General features: G+C 40.5%; 2 protein-coding genes and 1 pseudogene across 3 annotated transcripts; all 3 read left to right on the top strand.

Moving 5' to 3' along the window:
* On the top strand, positions 1-1,358 carry LOC110753003 (dof zinc finger protein DOF3.4). The gene has a single exon (XM_021953795.2). The coding sequence runs from the start codon at positions 220-222 to the stop codon at positions 1,186-1,188; it is 969 nt and encodes a 322-aa protein (XP_021809487.2). The 5' UTR covers positions 1-219; the 3' UTR covers positions 1,189-1,358.
* Positions 1,359-1,495: 137 nt separating this feature from the next.
* LOC110753002 (putative glucan endo-1,3-beta-glucosidase GVI) lies at positions 1,496-3,235 on the top strand (annotated as a pseudogene). Its single transcript, XR_015825714.1, has 2 exons — positions 1,496-2,125; positions 2,220-3,235. The product of XR_015825714.1 is annotated as a putative glucan endo-1,3-beta-glucosidase GVI (transcript).
* Positions 3,236-4,044: 809 nt separating this feature from the next.
* LOC110753001 (hydroxyproline-rich glycoprotein family protein) lies at positions 4,045-9,328 on the top strand. Its single transcript, XM_021953794.2, has 6 exons — positions 4,045-4,504; positions 4,896-5,010; positions 6,842-7,312; positions 7,743-8,265; positions 8,470-8,510; positions 8,731-9,328. Exons 1-6 carry the CDS (start codon positions 4,185-4,187, stop codon positions 8,767-8,769), a joined length of 1,509 nt encoding a protein of 502 aa, XP_021809486.2. The 5' UTR covers positions 4,045-4,184; the 3' UTR covers positions 8,770-9,328.
* The last annotated feature ends 5,518 nt before the right edge of the window (positions 9,329-14,846 follow it).

Here is a 14,846-nt window from a genome sequence, read left to right as displayed (position 1 = left end):
CATAGGTATAGGTAGGAAATTTAAATTAAACTTTGTAATTTTCAGCCCCAAAAAAAAAAAAAAAAAAAACAGAATTTTATTTTTTTGAGGGTTCGAGCCCGGCTGTAGCTGTAGTTTTAGCCGACCCAAAACAGAGAAAAACAGAGGCTGTTCTGGAGCCGACTGAAATGTCGTGATTAACAGAACACACTGTAAAAGCCTGCTCACTCTGCTTCATATATGCCTCAGAAACCCTGTTTCACTATGCCACACCAGCACCAATCTCACTCTCCCACTCTCTCTCTCTCTCTCTCCTCCTTCTCTCTCCATAAAACCCCCTTCACCCCCTCCCCGCAAAAACCCAAAATCCCATTCTCTCATTTTCTTCACAATCATCTTATATCACTGCTCCAACAAAAATATCAAACACCTTTGATCAAACCACACAACCAAACCAAACTTAGCCGTTTGATTGAGACCCAAATGCCGTCGGACTCGAGCGATCAGCAGAACAACCAGAACCGGAGGCCGGCGAAGGCCCAGACCCCGGGTGCCCCACCGCCGGAGCAAGAGCACCTCCCTTGTCCGCGCTGCGACTCCACCAACACCAAGTTCTGTTACTACAACAACTACAACTTCTCCCAGCCCCGCCACTTCTGCAAGTCCTGCCGCCGCTACTGGACCCACGGCGGCACCCTCCGCGACATCCCCGTCGGCGGCGGGACCCGCAAGAACGCTAAGCGCTCCCGCACCACCAGCTCCTCCGCCATGATCTCCACCACCGCCACTTCCTCACTCTCCGACCACCCAATTCCCCCCACCCCAGTTTTTATGAACCCGGGTGGCGCCGCCGCGTTTGGGGACTTAAAGGGGAATGTGGGAAATGGATGCGGCGGCGCTAGCTTCACTTCTCTGCTCAACACTCAGGGGCCTGGGTTTTTGGCCTTAGGGGGGTTTGGTCTTGGGCTGGCCAATGGGTTTGAGGAGATGGGCTTTGGGCTTGGGAGAGCGGTGTGGCCTTTTCCCGGAGTGGGAGATGGTGGTGCTGGTGTTGGAGGTAATGGTGGGGGCCATGGGATGATGAACACGTGGCAATTTGAGAGTGGAGAAGGTGGTGGGATTGTGAATGTGGGTGTTGGCTCTGTTGGGGGTGAGTTCTGTTCTTGGCCAGAGTTGGCAATTTCTACCCCTGGAAATGGTCTCAAATGAAAAAAAAAGAAAAAAGAAAATATGTTCTCTTTTTGTCTCTCTCCTAATTCTCTCCTCCTCCTCCTCTTTTTTTGTATCTTATGGATAATATTTTGTGTCTTACTGCTGTAGACTTCTAATGATAGTGTTGAGGCTTGAGGCTTGAGGCTTGAGGCTTGAGGCTAATTTAATTTGCCACTGAATTGCTACGTATCCCAATCCAAGAATTAAGTTTTTTGAGTACAAGAACAAAATGAGAATGAAATTGGCATCTCATCAGTTTTCAAATTCTGCCCAAAGGGCCACACTCTTTGCCCACAATTTTTGAGGTTTTTGAAGAATATGAGTTGTTCTTGAATCCATTGAGATTACCAACATGCATGCCCAAGCTGTATAATTTAATTTAATTCCCTGCAAGCCAAATCTTTGCTGTATCTAAATTAAGGGCAGTGCTCTTCACCCTCCCCGCATTTCTGTGTAAGAGTGGATGAGTATCTTCAAGGATAAGCATCAACAGCATTCTGATATGGAAAGGAAACAAAGAGAGCACCCAAATTTGTGAAATTCCTTAGGAAAAGGAGAACGTTAATGTGGGCAATCCAATTATTACAATTAGATCAGTACCAATTAACTCCATTCTCCAATCTCAACACCTGCACCACGAAAAAAGAATATCCCTTCACGCCGGGACGGAATTAAACTTGCTAATATGGAAACCTAATATGGAATTCTAAATTGAATTTTCTTTCGACAGATTGCCAAGTTTCATATATAAAGAGGCTCAAGTTTCATCAGTTTTTCACATTGTGAATGGTAGCTGCCTAGGCTGGTTTGTATCTCAAGTTTTGTTTCAGTATTGTAGTTGATCGTCTCCTATTTTTCTGCATAATGCAGGATTCAATCTTATACTCTGTAGTAGCTTTTATGCTACTTGTGACTGAGTTGCAAAGCTATGCTGGTAAGTCCTTGGCCTTTTTTGTACAAATAAATTTTCATATTGCTTGTGAATAAAATGGGGAGATGTAATTTAAATTTGATGTCTCACAATGCAGGAGCTCAGGGCATTGGGGCAAATTGTGGTAGACAAGGTGACAACCTTCCAACTCCGGACAAAGTAATCCAGCTATGTAAATCCAGGAACATTCAAAGAATTCGTATTTTCGATCCACAACAAGATGTTCTGCAGGCACTGCAAGGGTCAGGAATACAAGTCATCATAGATACACTGAACATAGATGTCCCAACCCTAGCCAATGATCCAGCATTTGCTACCACTTGGCTCCAAACTAACATCATTCCATTCGCTTCATCTGTCAATTTTTGATGCATATCCGTTGGAAACGAAATGGTTCCAAGCCAAAATGCCAGCAGCATACTCCCTGCCATGCAAAATCTGAGAACTGCACTAATTGCAGCCAACCTCAATATCCCCATATCAACTGCAGTGTTCCAAAATGTACTGGCATCACCATTTCCACCATCTGCAGGAACATGGCATCCTGATGCAGCCTCAATTATGGTTCCTCTGGTACAATAAATGCAAGCCAAGGGCTACCCCCTTTTTTACAATGCCTATCCATATTTCGCCTACCGCGACAACCCGAATGACATTAGGCTAGACTATGCATTGATGAGCACCTCAGAGGTTATTGTAACGGATGGGGCTCTAGGGTACACAAATTTGCTTGATGCTTCCCTAGATGCTCTCTATTGGGCACTAGGGAAGGTAGGGGCACCAAATGTTGAGATTGTTGTGGCTGAAACAGGGTGGCCATCAGCAGGAGAAGGACATGATCCAGCAACTATTGATAATGCCAGAACATATAACAGCAATTTGATCAAGCATGGGCAATTTGGAACACCAAAGAGACCAGGAAAGGGATTGGAGGCATACATATTTGCTTTGTTCAATGAAGATCTCAAGACTAAGGGGTCTGAGTCTCATTGGGGATTGTTTTACCCAGACATGAGTGAAGTTTACCATGTTGATTTCTAATTAGGGAATTAGTTGTTCATTGTCATTGGTTAATAAGAATGAAATCCCTTTGTCGATTATAATTGGTCTCCATACGGACAACGGAATGAAATCTTTTGTTTGCATAAATTCTAAATATAGTAACCTTATGAAGATAATTTTTTTTCTCTTATATAATGATGATGCTGCTTTATAGTTTGGTCATTTAAAAACAAATAATTGTCAAAAAACTATGTTCATGGAACAATTTTTATTAATTGTTATTATTGCCATTAACTCCATAAGAACAATTTTTACTAATTATCAATTGTTTATTAACTAAACTGGCCAAAGTAAAAAGTCCAGAATCCAGATGTGAAATAAAGTTATAAACTGAAATAATCATTTATATTGGTGATTTTCAAATTATGCATAGGAAATCTTGCCCTTATTCCACTTTAACTCGAGGTTTAGTCTTACCATCTATCTCAACACTTGACATGTGGTTATGGGAATAACCATGATTTCAGAGATACGAAACAAACAGTTAACTATGGTTATGTTCATGAATACGTGTCAAGTGTTGAGAAGGATGATGAGGATACACCTTAGGTCGAAACTTGCTTTTTGATATTATTTTTTTCTTTTTGCTTCAAAAGCATTTTAAACAAATTGAAAAGTAATGAGGCGAAAATGAAAAACTCAGAAAATTTTGTAAGGACTGGTTTTCCTTGTTGATAAAAAATGTTAGTTTCCTATTTCCTTTCTTAGCAAAAATAGTTTTTTTTTCTTTTGTCAACTTAGCAAAAATAGTTTTATAGTTTCTGTTTTTTCTTCTTAAGTAAATAAAAACACAATTTTTAAGGTGTGTGAGAAAAATCGGATGCGTTTGAAAAAAAAGAAAAAAGAAAAATCGGATGCAAAAATAAGATGATTCAATTTTCCTAGTCCACACTGGAACAAAGGGCGGGTCTTTCACTTGCCCTTTTTTCCCTCTCTAGGGTTTTAAACAGGGTCTTCTTCAATTTCGACCTCGATTGCAAACCAGACCAAAAAACCAACAATGGCATTCTCGTTTTACTCCACGCCACAGCCACAGCCACAGCCACAGCAACAGCAGCAGTCGCTGTTTCAAACTCAGCAGCCCTCACAGCTTTTTCAGCAAAGCAGTCCCTTTTTCTCACAACAACAACAGCAACAGCCGCAGCAGCAATTTCAGCCACAGCCGCTTCAATTTCAGCAGCAGCAGCAGCAGCAGCAACAACAGCAACAGCAGCAGCAGCAGCAGATGTTTTTGTTTACGAATGACAAGGCTCCGGCGAGTTATAGTACCAAGTGGGCTGATCTCCATCCCGATTCCCAGAAAATTCTTCTTCAGATTGAGTACGTTTTCTTTTATTTCTGTAAATCTTGAGCCTTTGTCTTGTTTTGCCATTGTGAATTTTTGGGTATTTGGCCTGATTGGTTGCTGAGAAAGTGTAGGGGAAGAAAGCAAAATTTCGAGTCTTTTTTGTTGTGTTAAGCAAAATTAAGCAAACTTGCTGCATTGCTCTCCATAAAGTGAATTACTTTTCCTCTATTAATTGGTGTAGTTTCATTGAGTTCCGTAGGATTTGGTGTAATATTTTTTGGATAGGTGAAATTTAATATGTCACGCTGGCATAACAATTAACAGTCTTGAGTTTACTTTTTGACTCGAATAATTATGAGCTGAGCTGAGACATAGTTTTTATATATATGGGTTTTGAGGTTCTTAAGTATTGTTTGCTTGCAGGGAACGGATACTGGGGCATAGGGATGAGAGTCAGAGGCTGGATCAATGTAGTCGTCTCTACGATTCTTCAGTTTCAAATGATACTTTCGAGCATGATGCCAGTCGTATCCTTCAGGTTTGCTTCTTGGATAGATCAGACTTTCTAATTGCTAACTGTGATTTCTATTTGTCTTGTTGGGTGTGGTCTTGTGATTATGAGGTTTGTCATTGTAAGCAAACTGCTTCATTTGGTATTCTTGTGTATATACTATGGGGCTCATACTATGTTGGATCAGCGACTTCTGCCAGATCCTTTGGAGGCTTGGAAGTGTGCATACAGGACATAAGGGAAAATTAGTTAGCAGGAAATGTAGAAATGCTTCTTGGAGTCAGTTTCCTAGTGCTTGTCCTGTCACAGATGTTGGGTCTCTATGATTGATTCTTGAATAAAATAATGAAATTTCTATACATTAGTTTTCACATAACAGCATGAAAGGAGCTCTTTGCCTGTAGATCCCATATTCTCTTAGTTGATTGTAAGTGATATATAATTTCCTGATTCCCTGATGTATTTCCAACAAGCAAACAAAACTCATATCTTACCCATAATGCTGTTATTCAAATTTTGTGCAAATATCCTCAATCTTATGGGCATTTTATTATTCTTTGTTGATGTTGTTTTCTTCTAATTATTAAATACATATTTGGGTATAAGTTGCTGAAAAATGCGACGACGTAGATGACTTCTGACATAATGGCATGCTTGTTTACTTGAAAGGAGAACGAAAGAATGTGAATCATTCCCATTCCTCTTTAGTCCGACATTTACTTAGAAGCGAATGTTTTTGATGCGGACATCATTAGTTAGTTTCCTGATTTATTAGTTTCCTAGATTCTCAAGTTTTCCAGATTTCACTAGGATTTTAGTTTCCAGATTTTTAGTTGGATTTGATTTAAGTTTCCTAGTTTATTTTTACTTAGTTCCTTGGTGGATTTGGATTTCTGTTTTAGTAAGGGATTTTTATCCTATTGTCTCTAGGTTTTAGTTTGCTATAAATACCCCCCCATGTAGTTCTTTAAAACTCAGTTGTTGAGATATAAAGAAAAGCTTATTTTCCAGAGATTGGAGACTACTTGGTGTGAAGCCAAACCCCTGGAGTGATTCCAGACCTATCCCTTTTGTTCCATTTTCTGTTTTCCATTGTTTTCGCTTCCGCTAAACTACCTAAATACTCAATTCACCCATATCCTACATCAGTTTTTCTTTTGCCATTTTAAATATCTTGTATGCAAATTGTCTGTATATATTTTGCGAGGGCTCATGGTAGAATTATTGTTATTGGCGTTTATATATTTCATTAGTAAGTATTTGACGATAATGTAATTTATATTGAATAAAGGACATTTTATAATCAAATTGGTTTTAATTCTGATATCCCTGAGAGAGAAAACATATCAACGGTAACAAACCTCATTCTCATTCCATTCCAGTTCCAGACAGCTAGTATTCATCTTAATATGAGTGCCTCATTCTGATTCTTTTTCATTCCCTTCCAATTCATTTTCATTCTGATTCTACCATAAGTGGAAAATAAATTCACTTGTGAGATCTTATACTCAAAACTTCATGGCTTTTAACTTTTGTAGAAGTACATTTCATATTACTGTTAGATAAGAGGGTTGACTTTTGAAATCTTGTAATGATATCTTCTGATCGTGTTCATGATAATTTGATAGCCTTGTACCTCTTCTTTTGTTTGATGTCAATATTTTTTTGTTGTTGGATGATGTCAAGACTTAAAATTGAAAAAACTGATCAGATTGACGGGAAATATAACAATGGTACCCACCAAAGTAAATAAAAAAAGAAAGGTCTGGTGCAAGTTCTAGGACTTTCAATGCCATTTTCTTATGTTTCTAATTGTCAATGTATGGTTTAATTACAAATTCTTTTGTTATCTATACAGGAACTTGGGGGAATTGGTACTGCCATGGACCGACAGAAAGCTCTTCTGCATGAGTTGATGGCTATTGTGAAAGATATGTTACGGAACAGCGAGGTTGCTGTTCGTACTTTCATGATTTTACGCCCACGGTTTCTTCATCCAAATACAGGAGGTACTTCAAATGCCATTGCACCGTCACAGGCTTCTGGAGCAACCGCACCACCTGGTTCAAGTAGTCAACCAACAGCTACTTCTATAGTGCCAGTTTTTGATTTCTACAACGGGCTTCCAAGGAAACCGTCTCCCTTCCTACAGCAAACAATTGCAAGATTCGAGAAGTATCTTGTTGAGTGTCGTCAGTGGATTGAAGAATTAGAGCAGCTTCTTTTAGCCTCAGAGAGGAATTCTGCCAATGATGGCTCCTCATTGTTGCAGTCTCTTCCAAAAGTCATGTCAAATGTGCATGACTTTTTTGTTCACGTGGCAGCTAAGGTAAATAAAAACAATTGTATTTTGTTTAGTTAAAGTTAATCATTGAGATATGCAGTAAAATATACTTCATTGTGGCTTTTATCAGCTAGAACCTGCATTTTGTTGGCCTTATATGATAAGCACGCTGCCATAACTTGTGGTTTTTATTGTTTAAACTGCTGTAAACAAATTATTTTCATATATTTTGTTTGTGGGTGGAGAAAGATTTGCACAATGGTAGTTATATCCATTTTGACTTGCATGGTCATTTGTGATAATTTGTATCATTTAATGGTTTCAAAGAAAAATAAACAATACAGCTAAAAAGAAATCTCAATACTGGCTTCTCACTTGTTTGATGCGTGCGGCCTACATTTTGAGCACAAATGAAGCTGAATAATGTTTCTTGACACTTAAAAGTTACTAATCAATAATATGATCCGTTTCTTAGGTGGAGAATATTCACCAGTACATTGTATCCATGAAATCAGCTTATCTTGCTAACCAGCGCCGCCTAGGGGATGGGAATGATCCATTTCTCGAGGCTGATCGCCGGGAAACAGCTAGGCAAGAAGCTGCTGCTAAGAGGGTGCATCCAACTTTGCATCTACCTGCAACTTCACAACCATCAACACAAGTTGCTGGATTGTTTGCCAGTTCAGGAACTCAGGGGGCATCACCTGCCCCCCAGATATCTACAGCTGCTATTACAGCTTCCTCCGGGAGTGGACTCTCACTTTTCAACACCCCTTCTGCTCCATCTTCTTCCATGTCTTCCTCTCTGTTTGCTACACCAATCACCTCTGGTCCTATATCTTCTCTTTTTGGATCTTCCTCTGCTACGCCTCAGACGTCACTGTTTAGTTCTTCCTCAGCATCTTTGTTTGGAGCTGCTTCAACTCCCTCTCTGCTAGGAAATACTGCTCCAGCCTTCGGTTCAACTACTCCTACTGGAAGCTCATTATTTGCTTCAGGTTTATCTCATTCTTCTTAGTTCTACATTGGGACCTTTACATTAAATTGTCAAAATTATTATTCTTTATAATTTCTCGTTACTTGTTCTACATCAGATAGTGTATGGTTGAAGACATGCAGAAGTCTTTTGCTATAAAGATCTACAATTTTACATTGCCAAGATTGTGACGGTACTAATTAGGATATTTTATCACTTTTTCCAGGTGCTCCTGCAACAGGGCTGGGGTCTAGCTTTACTTCATCGGTGCGTGAATCTTCTTTCAGCTCTCTTAGTTCAGTTAATTTTCACTTCGTATAACTTAAGTTTGTTCCAGAAACAAACATGGGACTCAAAGATTTCCAAACTTAAGCTCTATGCTGCAGATATGATTTGATTTCCCATCTCTAATAATATGGTTTAGTTGAGGTGCAGTATACATCTACATCTACTGAATAATCTCTTCTGTGTATTCTAACAATTGCAGAAATCAGCAAAACCAAAAGGCCGGGTTGGCCGGCGGTAGCTGCAGTGGTTTCAGGTCACACAATGTGGATGAAAGCTCTTATGCTAGAAAACGTCTGTGTTCTTAAAGTGTCGAGAATTATTCTCTTTGTTCCCTGCGTGACTTGCGTGTGGCTCATTTTTCTGTGGAGTGAATGGATCTCCAGAGATATATCACTAAATCCAAGTCCCAAGAGAATCATATTTCATTTCAAATGCTGCTCAGCCATGTCGTCTGTGTACTGCCTCCTCGCTGCAAACGCTTTCTGCGTGCTGTAATGTTACAATGAGATGTTGGAAGATTCATGTCACCAACTTCACTGTATAATTTTAGGGTAGAATCTAGGTCCCAATTTTTTTGAATGTGTTGACAAGAAAAAGTGTAGGCCCATCCTTGAGATAGACATGTTTGATCTGAGATGTCAAATAAACATGTGAAATTGTCTAATGTTGGATTTGTTGGTGGGTCAAGTTGTGCCAACCATGTGCTGATACTCAACCTCAAGAATGTTGTGTTCTCCATGTTTTTTGTTTGATGTGTGAATTGAATTCTCATGAAAAATCGTTTGAACCACCTGAAATAGGTTTTATTTATTTTTTATCGCTCTTCAGTCTAGTGGAAAAGGCATTAACTTACAGACAAGTGGTGTCAGGTTTGAATTCCATGACACCTTAATACTTGATAGCGTCCTCCCCCCTTGTAGTTTAGACTATCACTTATATCTTGAAAAAAATGACACAATCGAATCATGGCTCTACTCGCCATAAATTGGAGGAGATTCTAAGTTCAAATCTCATTCTATTGATTCGCTATTTTATTTTTAGGACTAAGTATAGTAAACCCCCCAACTTATAGGGCCATTTTCAAGTACACCCCAATCTATTGACAAATTACAATTACATACACAACGTCACGAAATATTACAAGCGAGCCCCCTCCGTTAGCGAGATCGTCAGAATAACAGTTAGCTGCCTACGTGGCATCTAGCTGGACATTTTTTTAAGGGCATTTTCGGCATCTCAAGTCCATGGGTTTCGCGCCAACACAACATGTGGCGTTTTTTAATTTAAAATAAAAAAACCCCCAAATTAAAACACCCCCACAACCCCTCAGACCCTAAGCCCCAAATCGACAGAAGTCGTTGGCTAGGTTCCAACTCGAAGAAGACGAAGACGACGATGTCGACGAGGTCGACGAGATTGACGATGTCTGAGAATCGAAGATGCGAAGTGGGCCCACGAATTTGCCACTGCGGCAATCAATGTCGGCTGACGACGTCGTGGACTGACAACAACCCTGGGAGAAGATTTTGGGGCTGCGCTGATTATGGGGTAAGAAGAGGTTGTGCATTCTTTGAATGGTATGATCCACAGGTATGCGAGAGGTCGAAGATTGTGATATGTGGACTATTGAAACGATTACGTAAGGAAGAAGAGGAAAACCGAAAATTGAAAATAGAGGTTGGAGCTGGCTTGAAAGCACGGAGATTTCTACTAGCAAGTGTTCTGGGTTCTTGGATATTTTTTATTGTGTTGTTGGGAATGCTAGTACTGGAATGGAGAGACGCTGGATCTTCCAAGAATGTGAAATTAGCACTTCAATTTTAGGGTCTAGAATTTAGGAGACTTGGGAGATGTTTTTTGTGGCCATTTGTGGGATATTTTGGCAAATGAAAGTGCTTTATGTGTATGAAATGCGTTTTGTTGTGTAATCTCCCATGTCTATTTGTATGAAACATGTTTATGTATGAAAAATGTTCTTGCAATTTCCAAATGCATAGACTGTTTGCCTCAAGGCATGATCCATTATATATTGAGTTCAAAATACATACATACTTTGCAAACATTTGCAGCTCAATAATGCATAGACTGATCACCTAAATTGGGATATAACCAATTCAAAATACATACAGAGTTTACCAAAAGTTGACAAAATGGCCACATCACAAAACCAAAAGCTGCACTAGTTCAAAATACAATACATGGCATAAACTATGTTCTCTGTCTCTTGGATGCTCCCAATCCAATTCCTGCAGTATCAGCTGCATTTGGCTGGGAAGCATTTAGTGCATCCTTCTTTGCAACAGCAGCAGCCTTTGCCCTTCCATATGCAAGCTTTCTCCTTGCTCTTGCAGCTACTTTTGCTTCTTCCTACAGAGAAAAAAAAATTGTTTCAGGTTCCATTGGTGTCAAACACGAAAACAGTTTCATGAATAGGCTAGGAATAAGATTAGGCACTCACAGCAGCAATTGCAGGGTCTTGGTTAGGTATGTTTCTTGGTCTCCCTCTACCCCTTGATTTATCCTTTGGAGGTAGATTTCGATGGTGAGTCCTTTTGTTATGGCTAGTTGAGCCACAAACATTGCACCTCATTTGCATTCCTTGTCTCCCAACCATTTTTTCCCAGTCTTATCTATTCTCTCTTCAGGTCCTTTTATTCTCACCTTTCTAGGCCTTCCAGGTTGTCTAGTGTAGGCTGGTGGCTTTATTGCTGTTTGGTTTGTCTTCTCCCATAGCTGTGACCCATTAATTGGCATAATCAGATTGGTATAGAGGGCCATGTAACTGTCCCTGCTGTAGTAAGAATGCACATAATCCTCCACAACTTGCCCTCCTTTGTAATGTATGGCAGCAATTCCATGAGCACAAGGAATGCCTGACAAGTCCCACTTCCTGCAAGAACAAGTGTGGATATCCAAATCTACCACATATTGGTCCCCTCTTCCTGCATCCACTTGATATTTAGGACCACCAGACCATTGCACAGTACAGTTGCATGCTTATAATTTTTTGTCTTGCAGATGGTCAAAAATGTTCTTGCATATCTTATGAGGCCAACTGCTCATCTTGTCCCTCCTCCACTGGATCCTTCTCATCAACAAGCACCTGATCATCTCCAGCATTGTGATAATTGGCTTGTCCCTTGCTGCCTTGATAGTATTGTTGAAGCTTTCACACAAGTTATTCTGCAGCATGTCACACTTAATAAGTGTTCTGAAATGAGACTTAGACCATTGTGTTGGCGGCTTCTCAGCAAGCCACTCCCAAGCATTGTGATCTAAGGTCTTCATTACTTCCATTTGATACTTAAAGGAAGGCACATTGGTAGCTCTAGCACACTTCCATAACTGATCCCTCAAAACTTGACCTTGATAAGTTTTGTTGAAGTTATCCCAAAGGTGCCTCACACAGAATCTTGTCTCAGCATTAGGCACAAGGTCTTCAAATGCACCAGCCAGTCCTTTTTGCTTGTCAGATATAAAGGCCCATCCATGTGAATTAACAATGTCCACATCCTTGGCCAACAGATCAATGAACCATGTCCATGACTCCCTTGTTTCCATCTCAACCACAGCATATGCTATCACCCAAGTCTCGTTATTGGGATCGATCCCAACTGCTGTAACCAACTGTCCACCATAAACCCCTTGTAAATGGCAAGCATCTAACCCAATAAAAGGCCTGCAGTTCATCTTAAACCCTTTCTTTAATGGTTCTAAACAAATGTATAGTCGTTTAAAAACTGTTTCACCATTAACAGACAGACAGTGTATATTTGTTGTAGAGCCAGGGATTTTGTCTTCCAGCTCATGGCAATAATCCCAGAGCATGGCATATTGCTCAGTAACCGTTCCTTCAATGAGTCGAAGCGCCTCTACCTTTGCCCTGTAAGCTTTCATCCTTGATATACCTACTTTAAACTCAGAAGAGGCTGAGTTGACTATAGACTGTGGAGGCATTGTGGGATTTGTCTGAATCCTAGGCAGGAACTTATCTCTCAACCATTTAGTTGAGGCTTGTGAGTTAGCAAAAACTCTGACACAATTGTGACTAGGATTATAGTTTTTCACCACCAAGCTTCGATCTGTAGTGTTTTTCGAAGCCACATAAATCTGCCATGGACAACTCACTGCCTTACACACTGCCTTCAGCTTATACCTTTCATTCCTGGTGAAAGTGACTTCTTTCCCACTCAACAAGCAATATTCACGAACAGCTTCTCTAAAAACCTTGGCGTCACTGAATATCATTCCAGTATCAAATATAGGGTTTTCTTTGTCTGTTTCATGGTTATAGTGTTTGAATTTTTTCCCCCTTGCATCTCTTTCATCATCTTCATCTGAATGAACACTTTTCAACTCATCCTCCACTGCTTGATCCCTCTCTTCCAACCTGGTGTCTTGAAGATCTGTATACTCAAACTGCCTAGTCAGAGAAGGCGGCTCCCTGTTTTGACCAGTCTGTGAAGGGTGGTTTTCATTTTGACCAGTGTGTGAAGGATGGTCTTCATTTTGAGCAGTCTGTGAAGGGTGGTCCCCACTTTGACCAGTTTGTGAAGGTTGGTCCCCACTTTGACCAGTTTGCGAAGGTTGGTCCCCACCTACCAAGTTGTCTGAATTACGGACCCCACCTTCACCCTCATTAACACCACCACCTTCACCCTCATTTCTCTCTTCATCTTCAAGAGGCCGAAAAGTATCTTCAACTGGGGCACGGTCTGTAATCCACTTTTACAAAAAATTGTGTTCCTCAGCCATCTCCTCAATGTTATCCCCCCCATAGTCACTGTCAATAAAACTAGATGCATCACTATCTTCCCCTTTATCCTTTGAAGACTTTCTACCTTTTCCCCTTGTTGACACCGTAGGTGCAGCCACTGCTTTACCCTTTGAAGACCTTGTAGCCATTCCCCTCTTTGGTGCCTCAGTTGCAGCCACTGTTTTACCCTTTCCCTTCTTTGGTGCCTCAGGTGCAGCCACTGTTTTACCCTTTCCCTTCTTTGGTGCCTCAGGTTCTGAAAAATCCCCAACATTATTCACTGCTTCTTGCTCCACTATCTTCACCTTATGTGGCTTAGGATATGTAGTTGCCTGCTCAACATTGCTCTTTCTGTTATAAAGAACAACAGGACTACAATCAGCATATCCTAGATCCTCAATCACCAGTGACCTCTGTTTTTGTACCCCGGAACCTTCCACCCTTTGCAGCTCGATCTCTTTGTGTTTGTTTAAAAAGGTATAAAGGTCATCAGCCAACTGTGTCAAATAAATATCTATCTCCCTCACTTTAGGCACACATTCACACATTTTCATAACATCTGCATCAGAGAGAAGCTTTTCTACAGAAGAAGAGTTGGGAAGCTCATAGTGATATAACACTATACCATCATAGCCTAACTCCTTAACCATCAGACCAATTTCAAACATAGACATTTGGTCCTTATCGCAAAAATCAATGAAGTCCACAGTCCCATTTACATACAAGTTGTCACATATAGAACCCCCATGGTTCATTCGAATAGTGAACATATCATCTTCACCTACAAAACAATTGTTCAATACAGCAATGGTGAATACACAAGGATATAAACAAATGCACACGTTTTGGACCACTGAGTATTGTCTGGAATCCAAAGCAGTTTGGTCTGACAAACAAAGTGTTTTTTTTTTTTTTTTTTTAATGCTTTTTCAACAACACACCGACAGAAATTGACCTTTTATGCTTTTCCAACAAAACACCGACAGAAATGGACCATGGACCACAAATATCACTCTCAAGCACACTTCAAAGCAAATCACAGGTTCAGAAAATACAAAACCGCAACCTCTGTACGACAAAACCAAAAAGCAAGAAGGAATAAAACCACATGCAACTTACAGTAACGAGGAGGACGACAGCCACGAGGACGACGACTCCACGCCATCTCGACTTACAGCAACCCAGCCTTCTCTGTGCGCTTTCGATCGACACGAAATGGGGTTTGGGTTTCAATTTGGGGAAGAAGTTTCGATTTCGGGGGGAAATCGATTTTCGTGGGGAGGGGAGGGGCTTTGGACGAGAATCTGCAAATCGATTTGGGGTTTTTTTTTTATATTTTGAATTAAAAAACGCCACGTGTTGTGTTGGCGCGAAACCCATGGACTTGAGATGCCGAAAATGCCCTTAAAAAAATATCCAGCTAGACGCCACGTAGGCAGCTAACGGCTATTCTGACGATCTCGCTAACGGAGGGGGCTCGCTTGTAATATTTCGTGACGTTGTGTATGTAATTGTAATTTGTCGATAGATTGGGGTGTACTTGAAAATGGCCCTATAGG

Source organism: Prunus avium, chromosome 7, assembly GCF_965620075.1.
Source record: "Prunus avium chromosome 7, drPruAviu1.hap1.1, whole genome shotgun sequence".
In the NCBI taxonomy this organism is placed as follows: domain Eukaryota; kingdom Viridiplantae; phylum Streptophyta; class Magnoliopsida; order Rosales; family Rosaceae; genus Prunus; species Prunus avium.
The sequence above is the reverse complement of the archived record's forward strand: the minus strand, read 5'-3'. Positions and strand labels throughout refer to the sequence as shown.

What these genes read in the sequence shown, in the direction of transcription:
- LOC110753003 (XM_021953795.2), top strand. Translation starts at nt 220, where the DNA reads ATGCCTCAGAAACCCTGTTTCACTATGCCACACCAGCACCAATCTCAC.
- LOC110753001 (XM_021953794.2), top strand. Translation starts at nt 4,185, where the DNA reads ATGGCATTCTCGTTTTACTCCACGCCACAGCCACAGCCACAGCCACAG. An exon ending in ATGCCAGTCGTATCCTTCAG is followed by an intron (nt 5,011 to 6,841) that starts GTTTGCTTCTTG and finishes TTATCTATACAG; the next exon opens with GAACTTGGGGGAATTGGTAC. An exon ending in AAGCTCATTATTTGCTTCAG is followed by an intron (nt 8,266 to 8,469) that starts GTTTATCTCATT and finishes CACTTTTTCCAG; the next exon opens with GTGCTCCTGCAACAGGGCTG.